Below are 26,245 nucleotides of genomic sequence, written 5' to 3'. Positions count from 1 at the left end.
GTGGAGGGAAAACAAAAGGATTAGGAAGGCTGAGTGGAAGGAGTGGTCTGGCTGGGCTGTGGAGAGCCCAGGGCTCTGACAGGGAGCCCACAGCTGGAATGGGGCAGGGGGATGCTGCAAGGCAGCGCGGGGAGCTGTGCATGGCCATGCCCAAAGGGGCCCAGAGTAGGCTGAGGCTGAAGCAATTAGACTGTGCAGGTCAGAGGGAAAGGGATGTTAGCAGAGGGGGGCCAGGAGGGTTTGTACTGCCTGCTAGAACAGTAATGGGCAAACCCAAGCCAGCTCTTACAGTTTCCTTATCACCTGCAAGTTCACTTCTCTTTTTCTTTCCTTTCAAAGGAGAAACAGGGAAGGAGGAGGATTATTGTGAAATCAAGAGGAATGTGGTAGAGAGGCAGACACCTGTTAGAAATAGATCTTGATCCATCAGATTGATGAGAAATCAGGTGCAATGGGGTGAGGGGGTAGTTGGTGCTACACATTACTGCTTTGATGTGCTGGGAGGAGAGAAGTTGCATACTGTGTGTGGGGACGTGGCCATACAGCAGAGATATGCACGTGGCCAAAGTACATGTGTACCCACTTTAGCTTTTAATTTTCACTTGCCTCAGTAAAAGCACTGTAAGCCAGGGACTTGCAGGACTCTTTCACACTGGAAGAAATCGATGACACAACACAGGTTGTAAGTAACTCTTTTCTTTCTTTTCTCTCTCATCTGTCTGTCTTTTTGCCCCAGGGAACAGACGTGGTTGTTACAGCCTGCAGGGGAAGGCCCCTTCCAGTCTTCTCTGTCCTTCCTTGTCTCCAGAGAGCATTGCTCCCCTTAAGCATTGACTCTCAGTTGAAAGGTTGGTGGAGAGGTTGGGTCAGGTTGTCCCATTTCTTGCAATGCCTAATTTAAAAAGAAGATGCATCACAGTATAAAAGTGATGCTGCCACTTCCAGAATAGCAGGGAGTACCTGGGGAAACACAGGTGTTGGGGAATGGTGCTGCCTACACTTCTGCTCTGCTGGCCGTGCCACTCCAAACATGGATGGCCAGCAGAAGGGCTTGGTGCATTAAGTGCTTTGCAGCTCATGTTTGTGGCAGCCCTGTGTTTGCTTAGCTTCCTCTTCTTGTGAACTTCCCTGGGAGGTCAGTGTCCTTGCCCCGCACAAGCATTCACAGAGCTGATATGGAGATGACACATCTGCTTGTCAAACCTCTGGACCCTGGGACTCTCCTGAGTTATTGCAGCTAGTCAGCTTACTTTGAATATGAAAAACGGATTCCTACAGGGAATTTGGCATTCAGAATTCTTTAATTTATTTTTCTTTAAGTAAATTGAGGGAACTTCAGCTGTTCCATTGACAGGAAATGCTGAAGGTTCTATCTCAAATCATTTGCTCAGATCTCTGGGGCCTGGGGGTTTATGAAAGGTTTTTGCTGTAGACTCTCCACCAGCTCTGGGAAACATCTGTTCCACATTCTGAATGCGTTTTCCCAGCAGAGCTTGTTTTAATAAAATCATCACTTTGTGGTTAGAAAATCCAGTGCAATAAAGTGTTTCTTCTACACTAAAAAGTTCTTGACCAGTGGTTAATGAGGAAGTTAAAAGCAGCATGTAACATCAAGTTTGACTTACCCTGTTCTTTCAGAAGCTTCTCTGATGGTCATAATATGACAGAGTTCACCAGAACTGAAGCTCTGAACAGTGACAAGTGTTTAATGTTACCTGAACTTCTTGGTTTTGTTGACGCTTCATTGTAGCTTCTGTTTGAAATCCAGTCTCTAAGCTGTGGCATGTGACTAGCACATATATTGAATGAGACTATGAAAGTTAGGTGTTTTAAGGCATAGACAGGGGAGGTGAAATTGTTAATAATTTTTAAAATGTATTTTATGATGCTTTTTTCCCTTGGTTGTGTCCCAGCTCTGAAATTTCCTCCACAGTAAGACATATTAGAAAAAGTCTTGTGGCAGTTCGATCCACCCGAGACCAGATAATTATGCATACAGTCAAGTTATTCTCTGCTAAATCAGAAAAACAGGAGAACCTGGCAAAGTCCTCAGCACTCACTGGGGACTTCTTTGTCCTCAACGGAGGTGATGAACATAACGGCGGTAGCTACTTTCCAAGTTCAGCTATGGACCGCTTCTCCTGTGTGCACAGCAACCAGGGAAGGAAGAGGAGATTCGGTGAACATGGAGAGAGTCTTCATTGGTCTGGAGAGGAAAAATTATCCTGGCTTGGAACTGCTCTGGAAGCGGCAGGTTTTGATTTTAATGGGAACTTTTCCACTTTGGGAAAAAGGGAGATGTTGCAAGCTTCATCCCATCCAACTTCCCATGTAGGAACATTTTGTGTTCTCAAACTGCAATTTTTCAGACAGCTACAATTCCTATTGGCAGTAGTTGGGTTTTAGACTAAAATTCTAAATGGGCATCCTCTGAAAATGAAGCTTGACATATTTCAGGATACACTGATAATTCTCCTTTGCTTTCAGTTGGGTAACTCATCTTGCCCCAGAGTACTGTTTTCAGATAAAAGCTAGAAGACAGGTGGTGTTAAAATGTTTTAGAAGTCATCTGCCTCTCAAGCAGCTTTGAGGTCTTAGGGGGACTCAATAGCAGGGTGGTGGGTATTTCTAGGCCCACTATGTGTGTCCTGATTCACCAGTGGGCTGCTTAGCTGCTTTGCCTAGCTTTCCTCTCCTTTTTCAGATAAGAAGCCCCTCATGGTTTGTAATCAAGTGGAAGCAAGGGCAGAAGCTTTATTTAGTAAGGGATCCGATTGCTCCCTCTTTGGTGATTCAAACTACCTGGGCTTAAAAAAAAAAAAAAAAAAAAAAGGCAGAACATGCACAGCAGTAAATACCTTCAATCCTAAATTGCATCTTGTAGAAGACAAATTTTCGGGTCCAGTATATTACTACTTCTTAGTCCCACCCTCTCTTGTGGGAGGTATGGGTACTGAATGGAGTCTGCTTCCTGCTCTTTCCTCAGGTTATGTATCTTTTATCCTGTGCTAGTGGTACAAGGGAACTGCAAACAGTACAGTTTTGATGGCATGCTTTGTGCATTCTCTCTCTCTTAGTGTATTGTCTTTTCTTTTGGTTCCAGCTGAACAACTTGGACTTCTTTTAACAAAATTGGATTTTCATTTTCCTCTTCTGGAAGAGTGGGAGAAACTGCTTTCTTCCCAACAATGCTGCAGCCTGCTGCTTTCTGCTTCGCTGGACCCTTACCTACCATCTCATGCTGCCTCTCTAGTTCCTGCAAACAATTTAGGCCAATTAAGCCTGTTCTTCAGCCAGGGTTGCAAGCATGGTGGATTTATCTCAGATTTATGGTGCATTTAAGCTACTCGATGTTTCTTTCAGTCAGCCAAGCTCCCTTGGCAGTGCTGGACTGTGGGAAACAGAGAAACGACTTGTGCAAGTGCGCTGTAGGTAGAAGATGAGTATTCCCAGCCTGGGCAGAGAATCTCTTGTGTGTTCTCTGCCAGGTCATGCACAGAAACTAACTTATCTAGTTAGGAAGTCCAGCAGTGTCCTGCTGGAGTTGTAGCTGTTAAGCAGGACAAATTGTTAGAAAGGTTTGAATCACAAAAATGTGGGCGCTAAAAGAGCTTAGGAGATCTAGTACAGCTCCCTGCACAGAGGCACGATCTAACAAAATCTGTATCATCACTGGTTGTGGGAGAAGCAGACAAAGCCTTAACAGTCAGGCTGGAGAAAGGTGATGGCTGCTCTGGTACAGCACCAGGTGGGAAGTACTGAGGATGAAAGTGACGTCAGAGGACTTGTTAACTGCTGGATATACGTTAAAAAACAGGAAAGTCAGTCCTGGTTTGCTCATCTCATTACGGGCTATGGTAAGCGGTAGACTAAGCCTGCCTTTTTTTTACTGTATTGGCTTTCCATGGAGTATTGTGTCAAACTGAAAATCTCCATTCTTCTCTTCAGTGTTTCTGATGACAATAGGCTTCAATACATATGCGGGCTTTTCATGCTCTAGAGCGGTACCTCTGGAATCCGCTCTGCTCTTGGACATGACAGAATAGTCCAACAGAGAGGTACAATTTCAGGAATGTGTTGAGGGGGCAACAGAACCTGCACATTGCCTGCACCTTAGGTGTAGCTGGTTCCAGATGCGAGGTGCATTTCTGGGCTTCCTTATTTATTGATTATGGCACATCAGTTACTTATCTTTGTTTTGCTAGGATCCTGCATTAGCCTCCTCTTGGGAAGAATCAGAAGAGAGGACTAAATGTCTGTCAAGTCACTTTAATCTTTGTGATATGTTTAGGTATTGTAAGGATAGGAAATGTCTAAAAGCTCAAGTAAATTGGAACAGGATCTTCCAAAATTCTCATGTATGATTCCAAAACACCCTTGTGGGAGAGAAGGGTATGGGTGCTCCCTGTCTGTACTAGTGAGAGTAGTGGTGTTTGAAAATATCTGATATATCTGCACACCCATATCTGGCCTTTGTGTCATGCTTTCCCTTTTCATTGGTTACAATGAGACAAAATATGCAAAGATGTTGTAGATTTCATTAGTCACACTAGTTTATTCAAACATCTCCTTTGCATAAGAAACCAAGGCTTGCACTGATCTCTGGGAAAGAATGTGCTCACAGCTTGGAAAAGCTGTCTGCGCAAATGACACTGCAGCACGGCATAGGTCAGCAGCTCGGGTGCAGGAGAGGGGGCCCGGCTCTAGGGTTTGGTGCCATCATTTGCAATTCAATCCCACACAGCTCCCTCTTTGGGGAACAATTCACTAAATACAGAGTTGTTCTTTTTTCCTAATTCACCATATAATTCACCTCCCAAGTTCAATTAAGAAGCAATCTGTTTGTGACTGAAAGCAAGCTGCATTTATTTAGAAATACGAAATTATCCTTTGCTCTAGCAAAGACCACATGTCTTAATAATTCTGGTGGTGAATGGCTGGTTGGGGTTTCCTTTAAATGGAATGGGATATTGTGTGAAGAATAGCGTACTTTGGGGGGGTGAGAAGTCCTGGGGATGTAAAATTTAGCTGAGAAGAGGAACTTTTGTTGAGCTTGGGCTTAAGGAAGTGACGAGGACTGGGCATGAAAGAAAACAAAGGGAAATCTTAGGATGGGACATTGAGGCTGGAAAAGAGTGATAGAGTTCAGAGCAATCCATCTTGTTGAATCAGGCTTGTTCCTGTTCACACATCTAGTGGCTTTTGTCCAGTCAAGCTCTGTTAAACTATGGTACTTCCTTTGGGAGACAATCCCCTGATTTATTGTGTCTCTTGGACCAGGAAGCTTTAACCTATAGTCAGCTGAGAGTCTGGGTATTTTATTTTCCTCTAGTTAATTTTGTTGCTGTCTTTCATCATCCCTTTCCTGATATTCTAATTAGTTATAGTAGTATAATGTCAGAGAGGTAGAATTTGATACCATCCTCTCAGCCCTCCTCCAAGGTGTTAGAGATACACCTTTTCCCCTGTCCTTGCCCCCCTGGTGGGGCTGGAGAAGTATTTGTAAGAAGCCAGCTCCAGAGCAAAAAGAAGAGTTTTCCAGCTGGCAAAGCAAGACTGGTTCAGGGGCTGGAAGATGTCCGGCTATCTTCGAAGTGTCCACACAGCATCCAGCAGTGCTATATGACTAACACTATCTCCCTTTCTGCATATGGTGGTTGACCATGTTCTTTGTGCTTTACCTTGCCACCAACACTGTAGAAACTTGCTCTTGCTAATACCTCTACAGAGATCAGCTCATTCAGCCTCCCTTCTGCTCACAGGGCACCCACGATACCAAGGTGGGGAAGGAGGGAGGGGGACAACAGTGGTGGTATCAGCACCACCTTCTTAAGGCTGTGAATGTAGTCTGTGCCAGTTTTATTTATCTGTTATACATCTTGCCGTCTCATGTGTTGTGCTCTCTCACCCTGGGCACCATTTTTGAGTTCTCCCTCCTACTACAGTCACCATGGAGAGCTTTCCTGCTCTGGTTGGTTTTCCATGTTAGGTCTGTGACTGTTTAGTGGCTCGCAGCCCAGATATCTATACTCTCTATAGTTGCTCTCTGGCTTCTGTGGTGTTCTCAAGCTGGACCTTGCAAAATGGAAAGCCTGGGAAACCTGGAAGACAAACAGCTATAGAAAGAAGAGTCTTATTCTTTCCTCTTCTCCCTCCCCCATTTTTCAACCATGTTTCTATCCCTTTCACTGCATTTTCTTCTTCTGTCCCTGTCCTGAAGGTCCTCTTGCTGCTGGATGATTTCTTAGTGCTCCCTCCTTCCCACCCTCCCTCCCTCCCCGCACTCAGCAGCTGCTGATACATAGAATTCAAATCTCAAGACTATATGACTGTTGGTCCTCCCTCGGTGGGACAATCAGTGGATCCCTGGGTAGATTTTGTGGTAGGGTGCAAAATCATTAAGCAGTCTGAACTTTTTATTAATTTAGACATTTTTAGGAATCTGAAAAATACCACAGAAAACCAATATTGTGAAAATACCTCTGCTTCTTTACCCTTTTTGAAATATTTAGCCTCTCTGAGTTTTGGGGTTGTTTTGGTTCTTTTTGCTTTGCTAGCTAGTGTTGGGGGAGTTAATTCAGAAACAGGCATTTTAGGGGAAGTTGAAGATGATGGTGGTGGGAAGAAAGATTAGAAAATATTTTGTGAACAGAAAAATATAGTTACAAAATCAAGACAGAAGATGCGTAATTCAGGGTCTTTCCAGTGCTCTGAAAACTGCTTTAAAGCAACTATCCCTGAGCTGCCTGTGAGCATTCAGAACTTCACTGCGTCTGGCACCTTGCTAACCCAGTAGCCAAGTGAGTATGAAGTGGAACTCAGTCCTTCTCCTGTGTTACATGGTTGTGATTTTCTCTTCCATGCTGCTCATGGGAGGGTTGTCTGTAGACCTTAGGATTGTAGGTACCAGGGTGGACATAATGATGCTTATAGAAATCAGACTTTAGTGGTAACATTGTGTAAGGGAGGGAGATCTCAGTTTGCTTCCTGCAGCACAGGTGAGTTTGCCCAGTTGGTATTTTCCTTTATAGTGGGCAGAACTATTCTGAAGTCCTTTGGAACAGAAGTGTGAACAAGTTATTATCTGTTTTAAATCAGTTTCTGGCACTGGGTGACATTTTAAATCTTTTTCTGTGGCAGAATGGATTCAGTATTGAGGGAAGATCCTATTTCTACATCATACATCAAAAAAAAAAATCAAGTACTGGGCTATTGCAAAGTATTGTAGTACCTTAATGGTCAAAAGACCAGTAGGAGCTATAGACAAGGGGCCTCTGTCTCTGTTCCCTAGCGATGTGACTTTTCTGGGGAGCTAGGATCTCTCCCTGAGTCTTCATCTTATGGTAGAGGATTCTGGATGCACTGAGCCCCCTCAGCCCTCCTGCAGTGCTGTACAGCCTAACCTGGTGGAGTCATTTATCCAGCCCCTGCACCCTGCTGCCAGCAGTGCTCTGCTATAGCACACTGGTGGGGAGAGGAAGCAGCAGTGCTGTCTGGAGGAAAGGAGAGGATTAGGCACAGTGCTGGTACGAAGATGCCATGGAACTGCTGTGGTTTCTGTGCCCAATAGCTGAGACATCAAGCAGTCAAATCCCTCCCCCAACGTGTTGGTGTCTTGCACATCACGGGAACATCATGAGTTGGTTTTCCATGAGGAAATAGGAAAGCCAGGCAGGGAGGCACTCAAAGTGGGACCAACCAGTTTTGTTTTGGTGACTGAGATGAAGGGAACCATCTCCATGGACAAGCTGGGGACCTCCCTGTGCTTGGCAGTGCTGTTCCAAGAAAGGGGTAGCTGGCACTGTGTGAAGCACAAGAAATACCCAGGAGCTAACATCATAATTCTTCCTGCTTTGGTAGCTAGGGGGTATTAGCATCACAGAGAAGGACTTTTATTTTCAGATTAAGCTGAATTCAGGCCAGATGTATAAGAGTTGATAAGAGTGTATTTGTCTGAATGTAGATCATTCTTTGCCTTGACAGTGTATGTTTTTTAGTTTGAGATTTAATAGTGGTACCATTGCTACCATCTTCCTTGTATAGCTCCTATTCTCAGTAAATCTCTGTGGAATTAGCCTTCCTAGAAGAGACTTTCTGCCTATTCAGTATATGGGGAAACTAAGGCACAGGATGGTAATGAGTTGCAAGGTGTCACTGTAGGCTAGGAATAAACCTAGGGAAAAAGCCCAGCTTTGTCAGGCTCTTAGTCCCTGCTCCCTGTATGGGGAAAGTAGCCAGCTTCTGTGGCCAGCAGACCCCCAAATGGCATCACTGATAGCTGCTGTCCTTCCCATGTCAGAGTTCTGCCAGCCAACTCACCAGGAGATGTGTCTCTGCTCTTCTTTTCCTTTGCAGGCGGCCTGGGAGAACATTCTCTTGTGTCAAGTGAGAACGCCACTTCAACTGATCGTAGTAACAAAGCAGTTAAAAAGGGTAATGTGGTACCCCACCCAGACCTTTGGGTATCTTTTATTTACTTTTTTATCCCCTGTAAAACCATGTTTTGTCCTGTGTACGTATGTGTGCCTCCGTGCCTAGGAGACCAGATGTGCCCAGGTGTCTGCATTTGTTGCTGTTGGTGGGCTCTCTGCAAGGGTGGGTTTGCCTTGTATAGTGTGGTGGGTTGACCCCAGCCAGCAGCCAAGCACTCACACAGCTGCTTGGTCACTATCCCTCTCCTCCAGCAGGACAGGTGAGAGACCAGGAAAAGCAAAAGTGAGAAAACTCATTGGTTGAGATAAAGACAGTTTAATAAGTGAAAGAAAGAGAGAAAAAAACCAAAACCAAGTGATATAAAGGCAATTGCTCACCCCCATCCACAAGCAGACTGATGTCCAGCCAGTTTCTGAGCAATGGCTACCTTGGGAGACAAAACCCTGCAGATTTTATTGCTGAGCATAATGACATATGGTATGGGGTATCCATTTGGCCAATTTGGGTCAGCTATCCCAGCTGCATCCTCTCCCAGCTTCTTGCCTATCCCATGTCTGCTCGCTTGGGGAGTGGACAGGACTCAGCAGAGTGAGAAAAAGAAAGCCATGATGCATGCAAGCACTTTTCAGCAATAGCCTGAACATTGGTGTGTTATCAACGCTGTTTTACTCATATCCAAAGCATAGTACCTTATGGGCTGCCATGAGGAAAGTTAATTCCATCCCAGCCAGACCCAGTACATACAGGTAGCCATGACTGTCACCAGGACAGGAAAAACATTTTACTCCAAGACAGAGAGTGTAATGCTAGCTGGCTGCTCCTTGCTGTAGGGATGTTTCAGCTACACCAGTTTAAGTTTCTGTTCCCCTGAAGCAGGGCTATCACCCAGGCCAAGTTTTGCAGTTGTCTTCTCCCACTCGTGTAGGTAAGGTATTGCTTACGGGATCAGTCCAGACCTGTCATCTTACAGGCATTCCCACAGGGTTGCCCTGTTCTATACAAGATGTTTGCAATCCACTGTGTGCAGGAGGGACTGTTGTTTCCCATGGATAGACAGAGGCAGTGAGGCAGAGATACTATGCAGCAGGTCAGTCAAGCGGGACGGGGGGGGGGGGGGGGGAGACATTTGCACTCATGGCTGCTGTGTGCATAGCCCAGTGCTGTATTCCCACATCGGAGCTGCTTATGTCTCCTGAGCTGGTGGCAGGCGTGAGGCAGTGGAGCAGTGGGCAAGAGCACTTGAGGAAGGTGCTTCTGCTTGCAAAGCTGTGTTGGTGGCCTGTTTCCACTTAGATGGGGTGGTGCTGCTGTTGGTGTAAAGCTGGGCTGTCTCTGCTGTCCAGATGAGGCTAGGAGACTCCTCAGTGAGTTTCAGAGAGCAGCAGGGACTGTTTCATGGCATGTTGCAGATGCAGAGTGCTGCCCTGGCTGTGGGCAGTGTCAAGAGTCTCCCACCCACAGCTAGTGTGCAGAAACCCCTGAGTGTTGTTCATCCTGGAGGGAGGGGGGGATTTTAGAAAGGATCTCAGTTGCCCCAGGCTTAGCAATAGTACAAGTCAGTAAGAGAGGTTACGTCCAGGTAGACTAAGCATTAGAAAGGCTGCATGGCTTTATTTTTCACTGAAGAAACCCTCTCCATACATGCAACTTGGCAGTGACTGTAAGCAGTGCCTCTTCAAGCATGCTGTCCAGATTTCTTCTGTCCCCTGGTGATACAGCATCTGGTGCCTGCTTTCCCCAAGTCGCTGCTAGGGGGTGTGTGTCAGGTGTCTCCAAGCTCCCCCTGCAAATTTAAGTTGTTAAAGGCAGAAAATTGTAGCAGGAATTAGGAGCAGTCAAGAGCTGTTGCAGGACTGGTGTGGAGAATTCACCCAAGAAGGTGTGTTGCTGACAAGGAATGGAAGCATTGATGGCATAGAAGTGTGAACCAAGGGTCCTTCCTCTGTGCAGAGCTCCTACTGCACCAGGCACAGGAGAGTGTGGGGCAGATGGCTCCTCACTTGGCTTTGCTGGCAGGAGCTGTCTGTGTGCAAATCCATGGAGATTTTGGGCAGCCCCAGGAGCAGTTTGTGACTGGGAGACAGTTGTCCACAAGACTACTTGTCTCAAGACACTCTCCCTTCTTCCAGCTGTGGCCCTTGTAATGCTGCAGCAGTACCTCTGTGGGATAGGTGTATGCAAAGAAGGGGAGGGTGGTTCTTTTTTCATTGGGGGAACCCCCAACCTCGGAGCATCTGCCTTCCAGGGTTCAGCAGCTGGCTTGGGGATGAGGCAGCTTCTGAAATGCCAGGTGCAGCCAGCATGCCAGGGAGGTGCTCAGGAGGAAGAGGAACAAAAGGCAAATTCCCAGCTTTGTCCTGCAGCTCAGAGCAAGGCCTTCAGCAGGAAGGGCTGGACCTGGTGAACCAGGAAGGAGGGTTTGAAGTTCATTCCTTCAATCCCCCTGCACTGCCTTAATTTCCTTCCCATTGTTTTGATCCCCTCAGCCTTGACAGTAGTGGTTTGCTTACCTATGCTTCCACTGGCGGGATGAATGGGAGAAGAGGCTCTCAGCAGCCCCTCTAGTCACTGGAGGAAGGTCTCAGCGGGGCTTGTGCTTTTTCATAACCTGGCAGCCCATGTCCCTGACTTGGAAAGCAAAGCTGTAGCAGGTCTTGCTGATTTCCATATGAACCACATCTGGAGCTTAGATCCCTCCTCTTGGAGTTTCAAGAGAGGTCTACCAGCACTCAGAAGCCACCCCTAGCAGTGCTGCCTCTCAAGGTGAGAAGGGAGTTCCCCTTGGTGTGACCCTTTAGGCCAGTACTCTCTGCAGGTGTAGCAACCCCTGTACTCTATTATTCCCTTGCCCAAGTCCAGCTCATGTGTTGGCTGCGCGATACAAGCTTATCTAAGAAGTGATGTCTACGCAGTCCTTACACATGCTAGTAAAGCCTAGCTGGACTATGGCTGCTTTGAGAATTTGGATCACCCATGGCACAGCAAACAGGGGAGTGATCAGATGGGTAGCTCTGAATGGAGGATATTTCATGCTGGATCAGACCCACACCACATTAAAAGTGCAACTCATGTGGGCATAACCAGTATCTGAGCAGAGCTGCAGCAGCACAGTTGCAGGGCAAGGTACAGGGTCTGCCTAGAAGCCTATGTGAATCCTCAGGCAGCTTTTACGGCCAGCACCGAGCACCACACAGCGAGGGTTCCTTTGCCTTTTTATCAAGAAATGAGACATATGTTCTGCTTTCCCTTTTGTATTTTTGCTCCTTTTCATTAAAACGAAGAGATTCAGCATGGGTGGAGATGTGTGCTAAGTATAAAATGCCTCAGCTTTTCCAGCCTTAGCATCCCTTCTCCAGCAGAGACTGATCTGTATATATTTCCAAACCACCCAGGACCTAGCATGTGAAATCAAACACTGTTATGTAACACTTTTCAGCCTTGAGTATAGGTTTCAGTCTAAGGTGTCTGCCCTCTTCTTCCAAGGCGAACTCAAATAAGTAGTTGTTGCTTTTGTGAAGCTAGCCCTAATAGAACAAACCTTTCTCTGCAGATCTGGATGAGTGGGGCGGGTTGAGAATATACAGTGACATCTGGGTTTGTCTGACACACCCCCCAGCCCCATCCCTCTCCCCTTGTTTAAGTACTGTGTCCCCATCTATGAAGTTGCTGTTGGAGAATGTGGGTGGCTAGAGATGGGACGGGTGTCCCTTTACACCTTTCTGGGATAATAGGTTTGGCATAGTGCGTATGGAGGCTTCAAGACAAGAAGGGCCAGGTTGCTACAGGTTACCTGTCTCTAAGTCCCAAACAAATCACTGGCAAATCTGGCTATGGCTTCTGGTTTGGATTAACATCTTTCTTTTTCTGTTTTTCGTTTTCTGAAGCTCCAGGGTATTACCTGAGGGCTGCATATGGAACTAAAGAGGATTTAAACAGTGTTGCCACTCTGTCTTGCAGGCGGCAGGCAGGACACAACGCTTGCGAGGGGACCGAAGAGGAAGGACTATAAAGATGAGTCTGGGATGGATACACACTCCTCTCCCAGAGTGCGCAGGGCAACCACATCCAGGGCTGAAAGGATCTGGCCAGGGGGTGTCATCCCCTATGTGATCGGAGGAAATTTCACTGGTCAGTAGTGAAAACATTGCTCTCTGTTTGCTCAGGGATGAGTGTCTGAAAATGTGTGGGAGATCTCGGAAGCAGTTCTCCCAGAAATGCCTCAGGTCCTTGGGAACTCTCTGCTGAGGTAGGGTGGGCATGTGGTTGCACAAGGAATTGTGCACTGTGGAAGCCTGAGACTGAAGTGTGCAGTGAGATGGTTCTTCTCTTGGGGTCCAAGAAGGAAATGGGTGACTTGGTCACTTTTCTTGATTGCTTCAGGGGCCAGCACCTGTAAGCTGTGCTCACCCCCTGTGTTTCCAGAAAGGGATCCTCTCTGCTGTTAGAAGAGCAGGAGCAGAAGTACCCTGGATTGCTTTCCGAATCCCTACTCAGAGAGCTTTCCCTGTGCACTCTGCTTCCTGACCTGCTGATTTCTAGGCACGGGACTTCAGGGTCTCCTGTAGGTGTGTGAGGGAGAGGAGCAGTGAGCTGTGTGCCATGGTGGGTGGGGTGCTCTCCAAAGTATCCTTTTTAGGATCTTTATGGCATCTCCTGGGCACTGTCCAAACTCAAGTGTCTCTTGGGATGCAGCAGATCTCATGCAAGTCTCTCATGCTAAGCAGACAGACAACTTGCTCTGATGTCACCTCTCTGTAGCTCAGTGGTTCCCGATGGGATTGGTCTTCTTGACTCATGGATGAAAAGGCTCTGTGCCTCACTGGAGCTGGCTCCTTCCTGTCTCCCCCAGGCTGCGTCCCCCATCTCCCACTTAGATCCAGCAGACCTTATTTCCTTGGGCTCCTATGGTGTACTTTGTCCCAGAACCCAGACTGCTGCCAGGAGTCTGTGAAGCCTCAGTGGAAGGGTCTGTTCATCTCCTACAAAGGGAGGGGCTCGTGCAACCTGGCAGGATATTTAGTAGCTGTGCCCCCACATTTGTCAGAGAACAGCCTTCCCCATCCCTCAGGGTCTGATGAGAGAGTCTTTTCTGTGTTACATGTGTCCCACTGCCCTAACCAGTCCAGAGTAGGTAACACCATCCTTCCATTTGGGTGATTCTGTAAGAAGCAGCTCTTGCCATAGCATAGTTCTCTTGTGTTCAGCTTGGTGTTTTGCCTCAGCTTAATCCCACCCTGGAGCTGCTCTCTGTATTCCTCGTGCCTTTCTGATGTACTTCTGGCCTTTATCCACTCTCCAGTCCCTCTTGAGAGTGGCAGCTTGCTCTGCAGCCCTGTGTGTACCAGAGGCTATGCTGGAAAGGCAGTACTATAGGGAAGCCTCCTGAGGCTGTGTACCACTCTGGGGCGTTGCTTCCTTGCTTTCTGTATGACTGTTCTGGATGCTGCTGAGTGACTGCTGGAGGTACGCTGCTCCCTGGGGAGGGGACATTCTGTAGCCTGTCATCTTGGTAGTGCGAGACAGGCATAATACTCTATGTCTCAGGTGTCTCTGCTCAAGTCCTGAGCTGTCCCTCAGTTCGAGCACAGAGCAGCAGTGTATCTCTACACCTTCTTACACTGCCCTGAGACTGCTTCTAGCTCTTACATAGTTTTTGCTTCTAATTTTAAAGATAAACTACCTGACAACAGCTTTGCCTTAGTTTTGAGAAGCATCTGTAGCACTCATGAGATTCCTGGGTCTTGAAAGATGCATGTGGTCATGTTACATTGCATCATGAGAGCAAATCTGGCACACCACTGAGTAGCTGGTGTGCAGATCAGAACACCCAGCAGCTTTGCCAGAATGACCTTTACCTAGTGAGGTGACGTTTCTCATATGGAGAAATATTGATGTGCTTAACCAAGTTTGCTACCTGTTTAATTAGAGCAATTAATTCATCAAGCACAAGGTGAGAAAAGGATGACACAGCAAGTTAGCCCTATAGTTGGAAGTGGGTCCCAGATTCCTGGAAGTGTCTACAGGTATAAGATTGACTGTTGGAAAGATTGACTATTCTCCTATCCAGATGAAGTCCATTAGAGATTTTCCTGAAAGCCAGGCCTTCACTGTTTGCTTTTCTTGGATTTCTTTTTCAGGAACCCAAAGAGCTATCTTTAAGCAAGCAATGAGGCACTGGGAGAAGCACACTTGTGTGACATTTGTGGAGAGAACTGATGAAGAGAGTTTCATTGTGTTCACATACAGAACGTGTGGGTAAGTGACACACACATTCCCTGCAGCTATCTGTGTTGCAAACATCCCTTTCATTGACAAATGGTTTTGTATGTCTAGCTCTGGTGAGAACAGACCAATGGCTACATGGGGGAATCTGTCACAGAAATGCATCTCATCACTTCTAGTAAGGATTGCCAGGATAATTTAGTATTTGCTCAGAAGAAGGTGCTAAGTCTTTCTGGATTCTTTTTCCTGGGATAACATTTAAGTGTGTGTGTGCATATATATATATATATATGTGCATTTTTATAGATATACACTTACGTGTTTCCTTTATACATACACACACACATACATGTAAGTACATATACTGGATGCAACTTTGGGCTGTTCTGGACGCTGCCAGATGCCATCTTCTGTTCCTATGTCTCAGACTTCTTTAATTCACTGATGTGCTGCATGGGTTTGTGGGTTTTCTTTTCCAGATGTTGTTCATACGTGGGTCGCCGAGGAGGGGGCCCTCAGGCTATATCCATTGGAAAGAACTGTGACAAGTTTGGTATTGTGGCTCATGAGCTGGGTCACGTGGTGGGTTTCTGGCATGAGCACACACGACCTGACAGGGATCAGCATGTCACAATCATCAGAGAAAACATACAGCAAGGTAAAATAGCACTCCAGGTTATTCCACCTGGCTTTTGGGCGGGTGGAAACCTTTCTTGCTGGATTTATGGAAAACCCTAGTGATGTGTGAGCTGGGATGGAGAAGAAGAAATATTGCTAGTCCTTGCCTAGAATAAGAGTCAAAATAGTTGGGTGAATAGAGATTTTTGGATGTCCAGCTGAAATTGTTGGAACATGGGAGTATATCCCTTTCATTCTGGGCTCGCAGAGCTTGAAGACTTCTTTTTTTCTAAGTGATTTGTTTTTTTCCCTTTTTTGTTTGGCATCACAGGTCAGGAGTACAACTTTTTAAAGATGGAAGCTGGGGAAGTGAACTCACTGGGAGAGACCTATGACTTTGACAGCATCATGCACTATGCTAGGAATACATTCTCCAGGTGATAATCCAAGGCTACATGTCCTTAGGACTATTTTCAGTAGTTGTGATTGGCTCTGTGGGATACATGGAGCCTAGAAGGAGACTTGTGATCTTTTGCCAAGGTATATGGCAGTTGCAGTGAGCTCTGCTGCATTGGAAAGCTTGAAAAATATTTGAAAAAGCAAGGTAGGTCAAGAGAAGTATGGCAGACTCCTGTTTTCCCCTACCCAGTATATTCACCCAGTGCTGATAATCTCAGAGACCTTCCAAAGCCATGTTAACATGTTTTCCAACCTTCTCAGGCAGCACGTATATATGTGTGTGAGTATCTGCCCACATGCAAGGAGGGTAATGCTAAAACCAGCCTTGAATCTGTTGTTTGTCCAGCTCATGCTTTAGAGTCACAATATTGCCTTCAGAGTCCCTAGCAACTTTGCTGTGGGAGAATTTAAACTCTAGATTGTGATCTTAAATTACCTGGGTATTTCTTTAACCATTGTGCTTTACATCATGGCCTCTGCAGCTCTGTGATTCTGTGTGACTGCGTTCTTCATGATGATGTTTTCAGTCCTGTTCCTGTCCCAACTAACTGGCCCATTTCTGTGTAGGCTATTTGTCCTTGACTCCAAACTCATCCCTCCAGATGGAGCCCATTTTCTGATCAGACAGCTCTACTGGATAGAGAGATGAAATGAACATAGTTATGTCCTGGATTTGGAATGAGAGTTACTGGATGACCGCCTTCATTTTGCTGCATTATTTGAAGTTTTTTCCATAGATCCCACTATTGCTCCTTTCCAAGAGCTTTCCTTCATGACATACCATGAGTAAATGGGATGGAAGGCAGAGCGCAAATATTCATACTCTTGAGAACTTTTGTTGCAAAAATTACAGGTGTCTTTTTGCTTTTTAAATTTTCTTACGACCCAGTTGTATGGAAATGCCAAGCCTATTGTTTTGTGCTTTTGTTTCTGAAGCTTCATGTCAACCAGGGGAAAAATTATCAAACTTGCTGAAATGCTTTGTTTGGGCAGGAGATGGTGGCTGGGCCAGGGTGCTTTGCAGCCTTCAGAGATTTCTTTGGATCAGATACCCAAAGCAAACAATTTTTCTTCCCTTGAGGCATCTGCTGGACCCTTCCAGCATTTGCTAGACTCTAAATGGTTAGAATTGTCTTGCACAAAAGCAGGATTAAGTTATTACCGCCATTTATATTGTGGATGCCTTTGAGTCTGTGTCTCTTGAAAACCAGGGTCCTTCAGAACACTGCTGGGCCAAAAAGGGATAAAAATGGCAAGAGTCCTTCTAAATTTAAATTGGTACTTAATAGGATTTTTAAGTCTGTTTTCTTTAAGCCCTTTGTCTCTGTGACCCACCCTCACCCCAGTAGCAGTCTTTGTGCCGTAATTGAACTGAGCACTAAGTGCCTCTGTGGGCTGATTGTGCTCTCACTGTAAATAGGCAGTGCTGGGAACAGGCTTTTACTTTACTAAGACCTGTCTTAACATCTGCTCCCCTAAGGGAACGATGCTTACTTTGACCAATCAGCAGAGATTTGTGAGTGTATGCATGTCTCCTTCCTACCTTATTGAGTTTTGTGAGTGCTGGCTGATTGCAACCCAAACTGACAAAAGCATAGAGCCTGTGAAGATACTAAGTTCCAGCAAGTTCCATTAAGATCAGTGGCTAGGAATGGGAGAGAGCCCCTGCATGACTGTGTGAGGGAAGGGCTGTAGTGGGTGCGTTAATACATTAGCAGACACTAGAAAGTCCACATAGGAAAAAGATGGTACGAGCACCCCACCAGCTGAGCTGGTGTGTGTATGTGAGGAGGAGGTGAAGGACACAGAGCCATGTCTGCAACTTATTGTCTTGAACCAAATCTTACGTGGCACTTAGCACAACCTTGTTGTTTATAACTCCTGTGAATGCTGATGATAGCAAATCATACGGTGTTTGCCATGGTCAAATGCTGCTACAAATCTTGGGCCCTTTTTATTCTAAACTTTGTACCTAGGACAGAAAGGGACAGTTTTTCTGAGACACAATGAGTCCTAGCAGTGGAAATTGTTTCCAGTGGTGCTTTTGAAAATTGCTGTAGGAGTCACTCCCCATTTTCAGTTTGCAGCGAAACATACTTCTGATTTGCATCTGTGGCTAGTAGGAATAGGAGCATGGCACAAGAGACTGTAATGACAGCAGTAACAGGTTCCAGAAATGGGAATTTCTGTTCTTGTCTATGTCAGAATGTTGCCTGTTTTGCAGAGTGTGGCTGTAGGCTCTGATTTCCTGGTGCATTCCTTACAGACATGGCAGCAAATAAAATTTAATATTGCCATCTCATTAAACAATTTCTTTTACAGCTGTCAAGACCCATAAATGGCAGCTTAGTGATAAGAAAGTTTAAACCTGCACAGAGCCCTAAGCAAATAGCGGGTTACCTTAATTCACTAAGCCTCTTGCTAGCTGACATGGCAGCACAGCCTGGAGTTACAAAACATGACCTCTGCAAAGCTTGTGTTTGAATCAGGGGGCAGGTAGCACTACCTGCATGTCAAGAGGCATATTCTTGATGTGTTTGCAACACACCATCCTAATCCTGCACAAGACATATACACAGCATCCACAGCTTTTACTGTGTGAAGTAGAGTTATGTTGTCTCTCTTCTGCACATGGGGATATAAATAGAGAGTTGGGACAAAATGTAGCTGCCTGCAGCTGAGTGCTTAACCTGCCATGAATATCTGCTTCCTTGAGTGGTGTTTAAGCACCTGTATCTATTGCTCTCAGATGGGACAGTGAATGTTCAGCATTTCTCGAGATTGGTTGATAATTTCATAATGTTTCCATGACGCACTACACATTCAGGGTACTACGCAGATACTAATGACTCCTGAGAGTATCTCTTCTCAAACTCTCTTGTTCTTAGCTGGTAGAAATGGTGGGTTGTTGTGCTTGACTTACTGCTGCATTGGGCAGCTAATGCATGTTCTGCCCATGCCTGGACAACAGGAGAATGGGGCATCCAGGATTCCTGGGTTCTTTCCCTACCTCTGGGAGGAGAGGTTAGGCGTCTTATTCAAGAATCGTTCTGGTGTTAGAGTTCCTGAACTGCTCTGTTTAATGATGTCTGCTTGGTGTTTATTAATTTGTGAGCCAAAGTATTGGTGCTCTTAGAGACAGTCACCAAACGTGCAACTTAAACATCATAAGTGTTGTTAAGCAGATGGGGTTTGGGTGGACAGCATGGGACTGCTGGGACCTGTGTGGTTTAGGCTAGAAAGACTCTTCTCTGTTCTCAGTTCCTTTGTAAAATGAGAGGAACTATACTTACTGCCTCCTAATATGCAGTCACGTTTAGCAATGTATGTGAAGGGAGTAAAAAGTTCAGTTGGTGGAAAAAGCAAAACCAGAAATCTTACTGCCCCAACCTAGGGTACAGCATTCTGGAAGAAAAATGTGTTTGGCAGGTAATAAGGGTAATTTGAAGTTGTGGGTTGTTTGCATTGTGTAAGCAATACCTTAGGTGTATGCTGCGTGCAGAAGGCTGGGGCCTGTGAGTATGTAGTCGTAAGGGCTGGAATGGGAAAAAGAATGAAAAGTTTGTATGTGCAAGTGGTGGTTTCTCTATTAAATGTTGTCATTCTTCCCTGGTTGAGCCTGGAGATCTGCATAAAACATTTTCCTGGCCACAGAAGTGTGTTTCTGCCAAATGCCGAGTTCTTCTGTGAACTCCTGAAGAGGCTTGAAAACCTACTGTGAGCAAACCAACCTGTTTCTCTGTTTGTGGTATTTCTGGAATTGGAGGATTTATTTTCGGTACATAAACTTAAGTAAATTCAGCCAGAGGCATGCAGCTCGCATGTAGAATGCCAGCCTGAATTTGCTAATCAAAATTTGATGGGCTCACCTCAGAGCTTGTAAGTACTGATTTTGGTGCTGATCAGGAATTTTCCTACCACTGAAAAAAACCCAACATACCCCATGCAAGACTTGATTCCAGATTTTAAAACAGATTAAATTCCTTCCCCTCTATTTCTTCCTTCAGTTTGAATATTTACAAAATAATTTTCTCCCACAAAATATTTTTAATAGAATGATACTTTCTGTTCAAGAATACTGACTGCAGCTCTGGACAGCTGTGATCCAAATACTCTGCTTGCAGTATTTATTTAAAATTAAACCAATGCAAAAAAACCCAACAAACCCTCTCAAACTCCTTCCCAAGGCTTTTATGCAGCTGAGCAGCCCAATGAACAGAATTACATGTGTACTTAGAGCTTAACCCATACTTAAAGACTCTTGTATCAGGACTAGGCAGCACTAAAATTATTGCCCTGATTTCCCATTGGATTCTACAGACAGATGTATCCTGTCCTTCAGAAAGAGAAGCCTGCCTCGCTGAGCTGATGCTGAAGTTTTAAGCTCACTGTTATCCTTGGCACCTCCAAGCCTTTTAAGCATTCAGGGGTGCAGTGAAATGGTTCCTGCAGCTGGACAGCCTGGCCACGAGAGCTTGGACTTTACCAACCTGGAGTTCAGGTTTCTGATTCCTCCCTCCCTCTTTAGCCCTGCAGTCTTCATGCTGCCTTGGGGTCTCTCTTGCATGCAAGCTCTTGCTTGGATGCACGGACTTTGCATTTTGATGAAAGTGAGGCCTGAGCTTAAATCCTTTACTGGACTGAGATCAGAAGCGCAGTAGAGAGCTCCTGAGTATGAAGTACCACATGGAAGAAGTAGTAGTGAGGAAAAAGAGGCAGAGACAAGTGCAGTTATTAGCTTGGAAACTCATGCAGAAGCAAGGTAGGGCACTTGATCTTTTTCTCTTGTCTGTGGCAACTGCAGTCACTGCCAGCCCAGCCCCATCAGCTACTGAACAAACTCCCCTTCCCTCTGCAAATTTGGCTTAAGCGTCCACTCTGTACTCCTGCTGAGCCAGATGTGCCATGAACCTTCTGCAAGAATATTTCATTGCCTTTTCTGATTTATGGCAAGGAATGTGTCTATACTCAAACAAAGGCAGCAGCAATCTTGATATATCAAATGAGGAATTTACTGGCTTGGCAGACTTGCCTGTACATTTGGAAGCTATCTGCTATAGCGAGAAGGCCACCTCAAGACATGCAGTTATCACAATCTGCATTACTCTTGCTTGTTAGCATGGGATATATGGTCAAGGGGATGGTGTGGGAGGCCTGCCAGGATGACCTTCTGTGCATCATATCACTTTCCCTACTTCACTGCTCTTTGTCTCTCTGTTCTTCCCTTTAGAGGGGTTTTCCTCGACACCATCCTTCCCCGTCGTGATGATAATGGGGTCCGGCCAACTATTGGTCAGCGTATTCGTCTGAGTCAGGGGGACATCGCTCAGACGAGGAAGTTGTACAAATGCCCAGGTAAATATGGCTTGTGGAGTTGGCTCCAGCTTTATTGTAGACACATGGTTTATCTGGAAGGCATTGGAGTTCAAGAGCACCTTAACTATCCCTTTGGTGAAAGAGAATTAGGAAAGTTAGACCATCAAATGCTTCAGACTGGAGCTGTGGGAGAATTGAACTTGCCTAACATGCGTCTCCTGTTAGTATTTTGCTGGTATTCCAGTTTGGTTTAGGGCTGCAGGTTGGTCCAGTGTAGGCTCTGTTCATAGAAAATGAAATCGATGTACAAGACCATGGACAGAGTGGGGACTAGTAGCTAGCAAAGTGGCAGACAGTTATCTGGTAGACTGGAGTCACTACACACCAACCATCAAACTTCTCTTGAGTTATTTCTATAGTTGTTGTCCCAGAGATGAGCCTTAAGGAAACCATAAGTATATCTCTGTGATTATGGCATGTGGCACTGAGGCTTGGAAGACAACATGGAAGAAAGCTCAAAGATGCTGATTTGTGAAACAACCAGGTGCTGAAAGCTGGTGCTTTGGGCTGTTCAGGGGAGGGCTGTATCACTCTTTCTGCTGCCAAAGGGTTGATAGACTGGGAACAGCTTTGACAGAGAACCCATCTCCATGTGTATGACATACTAAAGACCTATAGTCTGAGTCCTGCTTCGTGTGGGGTCTGAAAAGATTGGAAAAAAGAGCATTGGGGTCACAGATACGACTGGGAGACTAAAGTTACCCATCAAAACAAAAGGATCGTTTTAAAGTGGAGATGTTAGTGACAGTTTATGCAACAGTTTTAGCCGAATACGTTAATAGAGAAAACCAGATTTCAGAGAAGCAATCTGCTGGACTTAAGGACAGGTTGAATGTAAGGATGTAAAAAGAGGCTTCAAGCAAAGGCGACGCCCAGTCTGGTGCCTGTGGCATGGACTGCAGCGACTGAGAAGGGAGACAGCATGGGAGGTGTGATACTTGGAGGTAGAAAATTTAACAAGCTCTGTTGAATTTCTGCAGGTAATGTAACATCCATGAGAAGATACTGGAGAATGAGAGAGCTACCCTGATTTTGCAGAATGACTCTAACATTTGTAGTAATGCAGGGAGGAAAAAAAGGGCTTTTGCAAGCATGACCCAGGAGTTTATCTAAATGGGTTGGTCTGGCCAGCTTATTGGTCCAGTTGAGAGTGGCTTTGATCATAAACCTAATATAATCATAAATGGTTAATCCTCTTGGAATAAGCATATCACAAGAGAGAGGGGAGAAGGTGAGGAGGAGGGATAAGTTCTACCAGTATACAGAGTCACATCTTAAGTGACTGTTTGGCTAGCACTGCTCTGTGAACGAACCATTCATGAGGCCATGGAAAATGGTCGATAGCTGGTGTGCAAATCCACTTCTCTGTATCCAGCTACAGGTCAGAAAGTATGGGTTCATAAGGCTCTAGAATAAATTCTGAGGACTTCAGGGTCTGTGATGTCTGGGGATCCCTGCTTAGCTTATAGTGAGTGGTATAACTTTCTTAGGTGTGCTTGTTCTAATTAACTTTCTTTTTTCTTTTTACCACTTGTACTTTTCTCTAATTTGCTTTTGGTTGAACAAGATGTAGTTCTTGGAAAATCATCTCACGGATTAGTTTAGGGATTGGTTTGTTTCAATACTAAAAAAAAAAAAAATAAATAAAAAAATTAGGGATGTCATGCACCATGTTTTTTGATTGAGGCAGACTTAATCCAAGCAGGCTTTTCATTCCCCTAGCTGGAACATCGACTACAGATTCAGATTTCTCAAGGCAAGCTGAAAAGCCACTTTGGCCTGAGGTTAAAGTCAAACTAAAAGCTACAAAGCAACTTTCTTTAAAATGAGGACCCTTCTGAATCTCAAGTTTTCTACTTGCAAAGTAGAACTTTTCTACTTTTAAAGTTTTTTTCCTCAAAGCTTTAGCAGAGGTTATTGCAGTTCAGAACATACTTGGCAGCAGAATGATTAGAGCTTTAAGACTACTAAACAAATTTTCTTCAAATATCTATTGTTTTGGTTTGGTTTTCTCTTTTTTCTATGCATCAAAATTTATACACAGGTTGCATTTGAAGAGAAGGGGTGGAGTATATTTCGTGACATTAAATCTTCAGCTGCCATTTGAATCTGTGGCTTGGAAAGTTCTCTTTCTCTGCACAATGCGAAGCACAGAAGTTCAAAGGACTTAAGTTGTATGTTCAAGCAGGGTCTGAATGAGACTTTACGTTGAGGACAACTTTGTTCAGTAGTCAAGCTGAGGATTTTTAGGTAAAATGCGATAACATAATCCAGAAGTTGAATGGCAGATGGTTTCCCCTTTAGAAAGAGAGTCTCCACCTGAGAATGCCTGAGAAAATCCCCCCCAAAAAAGAGCTAGCATGGTGGAGAATGAGTTACAAGCATGCACTGTTACAAGCCAGAACAACTGCTGTGTCTATTGTAAGAAACAGGGCTCTCCAGCTCATTAGACTGGAGCTCTTGTGGCTGCTACAGTTGGGGCTGGCTTAGCTTTTCCATTCTAAAACCCTGCTGGTTTAAATTGCTCTTAATTCCCCAAAGCTTGTACCTGCTGGGTTAAAGTTAGTGCCAAGCCAGGTGAAACTAAATGAAATTTGCTGAAGGAATTTCTGGAAGGCAAGATGCATTCTGCTACATAGTAGTAAATGCTAGATTTGTTATGGCTGCGTGGTTGAGGATTTGATGAGTATAGTCACTACAAAAGACTTTAAAACAGTGTGTCCTGCTGTCTTGTGCTGTGCTAAAGGAAACAGGCCTGTGTGGGTGTGCTAACTGTGCAGGAATGGTTAAGCTATAAATTGAGAATGGTACTGCATTATATCAACCCATCCAATTCTCTGTGCATTTTCAAAAAAAGATGTAGTGTTCCAGTAACCAGCTGATGAGCAGTAAGTGCCTGTCACTCAACTACTTCATTTACAAATGACTTCTGAAGCATTCACGTTTTCTTCTTTGCTTTCCGCCTGTTCCTTTCTAGCTGCTTATGTGTGCAACAGCCTCTTCACCATGGGCAAAAACCAACTCAGCTCAGTTTCTTGGATCCCAGAAGTACCAAACACTAGTCTTATTGGACCTGTTGGGTTCTTTGCTACTAAGTGGAGTACAGTGGTATTGCTTTTTGGTGTGCACTGCAAGAGATTGTGCTCTACACACAAATATGTGTTGTTTGTTATTATTGTGCTTCCCCCTACACGCGTGAGCAATCACTCTCCTCTGCGCTGAAAGGCCAGCCTCTCCCCAGGTGTCTGGAGAGTTTCCTCTGCAGTTTGGATGGTTAGCTAGGTCTCCTTTCATTATGTTTTAGCAGAGTAGTGTTTGGTAATAGTTATGTTAGTACCTGTTCCATAATTACACAGTCATGCCAGGAGCTGTGTAATTACACTTAGGAGAGTTAAGTCTGGGCTGTCAGAAACCTTCACTGTGGTTCAGCTGAGGGCGGTAATTCTCTTTGTCCTGTGTCGTTATGGTCATGTAGTATGTGTTCCCAGTGATTTAGAGCTCTCCTTATCATTCCATATTTGTTTAAATAGATTTTTGAGCAGAGAAAAAGAACATTTATTTATCTTGGTCAGTTACGGGTTGGAATCCCCTCTTTATTGGGACACCTTGTCAGATGTTGGCATTCCTAGAGCCATCCTAACGTGGTGGCCACTCCAGACCATGCACTGACCAGTGGTGATGCCAGAGGATCAGCTGAAGAATGGCTTGCTGTCCTCAGAATAAGTATGGCTGGGACTCAGCTTGTTTGAGAGGTTTATCTGCTGGGGCAGCAGGCATTTCCTGGTTGAGGGTCCTAGGAGCATCCTGGGAGCTGGAATTATCCTAACAGATTCTGACACAGATAACCAGGCAAGGCATCTTTGCAAGAAGTAGAAAGGAAGAAAGTGTATTTATTCTGCAAATAGAAGTTCAGATTTCTTCTCCAGTTCATGCAGGTCATCACCTTTTACAAGCATCTCTGTCTGCCCACCTGAAGAATACAGACAGCATCACCTGCCAAACATTTTGGGAGATGTGGGAGGATATTAGCTATTTCTGTAGAATTGAAACTAAAACTTGCTGTGCAATGCTCCTTTGTAGTTGCATAATGGTAGGGGGAGTTCTCAGGGCTCAAAACTGCTTGAGAAGGAAGCAGCAATGTAGAGGTTTTGACCTTTCATTTATTTTCTTCATTCCTCTGGGTCAGATGTGTGCATTTACCTGCCTGTTTTGCTCAGTGGTGCTTTTTTTCCTAGTAGTTTAAAATACTTTTGGCTTTTCTGACAGGAATCACTTTGCCAGATCCCATGCTGACCTGTGCATTGATATATGTCCAACTTGTTCCTAGGAATGACTCCACCTTCCAGAGCACCCCTATGAGCTGTTTGGCTGGGCAAACCCCTTTTTGTGTCCCTGCCTATTGTTCATCTAGTCTGATCTGTCAAGCTGTGGATCAAACTACTTCAGGGAAATTAAGAAATTCTGGCATAGGTGACTCCCTCTCCCCCTTTTGAAGTTATTAAACTTTTTGAATGGGACCAGTCTCTTTTCACCTCCAACTTCCGACCCGCCCATCTAAATGTAATCATGGCTGAAAAATTAGTGAGTGTGTGATAGCATCAGGCAGAGGAACATCCCTTGGCATTTCCATGAGAAAGGGAGCCAGATGTTCGGCCTTGTCGGATCTTTCAAAGCACTGCTACTTAACGAGGGATTTTTGGGAGCTGCCTTACCATCACTGAGGAAACCAAGTAGCAGGTCAAGGGCAGCTTTATAAATAACATCAGCGGGTTATGAAACTGGGAAACAACTGGAAAGCAGTCAAACCAAGGTCCCTGCTCCTTGCAATAGGTATTTGCACGTGTCTAGTGAGCACTCTGAAGAAAATGGGAGCTTTGATATTTGTGATCCTCCCACCTAGCCAGTAGCTGCTCTGCAGATGTAGATGGTCACTCCTTCTTCCAGCTCAGTCGTCCTGGCTCAGAGAGCAGGAACTACAGTAGTCACGGCTTTCCCAGATGTTGGAAGCTGCGGTTCCCTAAAGGAGCATATGCGCGTGCATATTACTTGCTTCCCAAAAGTCGCTCTGCGATCTACGTTTCATCAACTGCAGCAGGGCACAAAAACGGGAAGGTGGAGAGCAGAGTGAGCTGCAGTG

At 45.2% G+C, this 26,245-nt stretch overlaps 1 protein-coding gene across 1 annotated transcript in view; it reads left to right on the top strand.

Moving 5' to 3' along the window:
* Window positions 1-26,245, top strand: part of TLL2 (tolloid like 2) — a 99,301-nt gene that overhangs the window by 48,962 nt on the left and 24,094 nt on the right. The window contains exons 3-8 of the mRNA XM_075026914.1: window positions 8,356-8,433; window positions 12,391-12,561; window positions 14,571-14,688; window positions 15,135-15,313; window positions 15,605-15,710; window positions 20,963-21,087. Of these exons, the coding sequence (XP_074883015.1) occupies window positions 8,356-8,433; window positions 12,391-12,561; window positions 14,571-14,688; window positions 15,135-15,313; window positions 15,605-15,710; window positions 20,963-21,087 (777 nt within the window). The remainder of the gene's footprint in view (window positions 1-8,355; window positions 8,434-12,390; window positions 12,562-14,570; window positions 14,689-15,134; window positions 15,314-15,604; window positions 15,711-20,962; window positions 21,088-26,245) is intronic.

This window comes from Buteo buteo, chromosome 4, assembly GCF_964188355.1.
Source record: "Buteo buteo chromosome 4, bButBut1.hap1.1, whole genome shotgun sequence".
NCBI classification, from domain to species: domain Eukaryota; kingdom Metazoa; phylum Chordata; class Aves; order Accipitriformes; family Accipitridae; genus Buteo; species Buteo buteo.
Note: the sequence above shows the minus strand (reverse complement) of the source record. Positions and strands in the feature narration are given on the sequence as shown.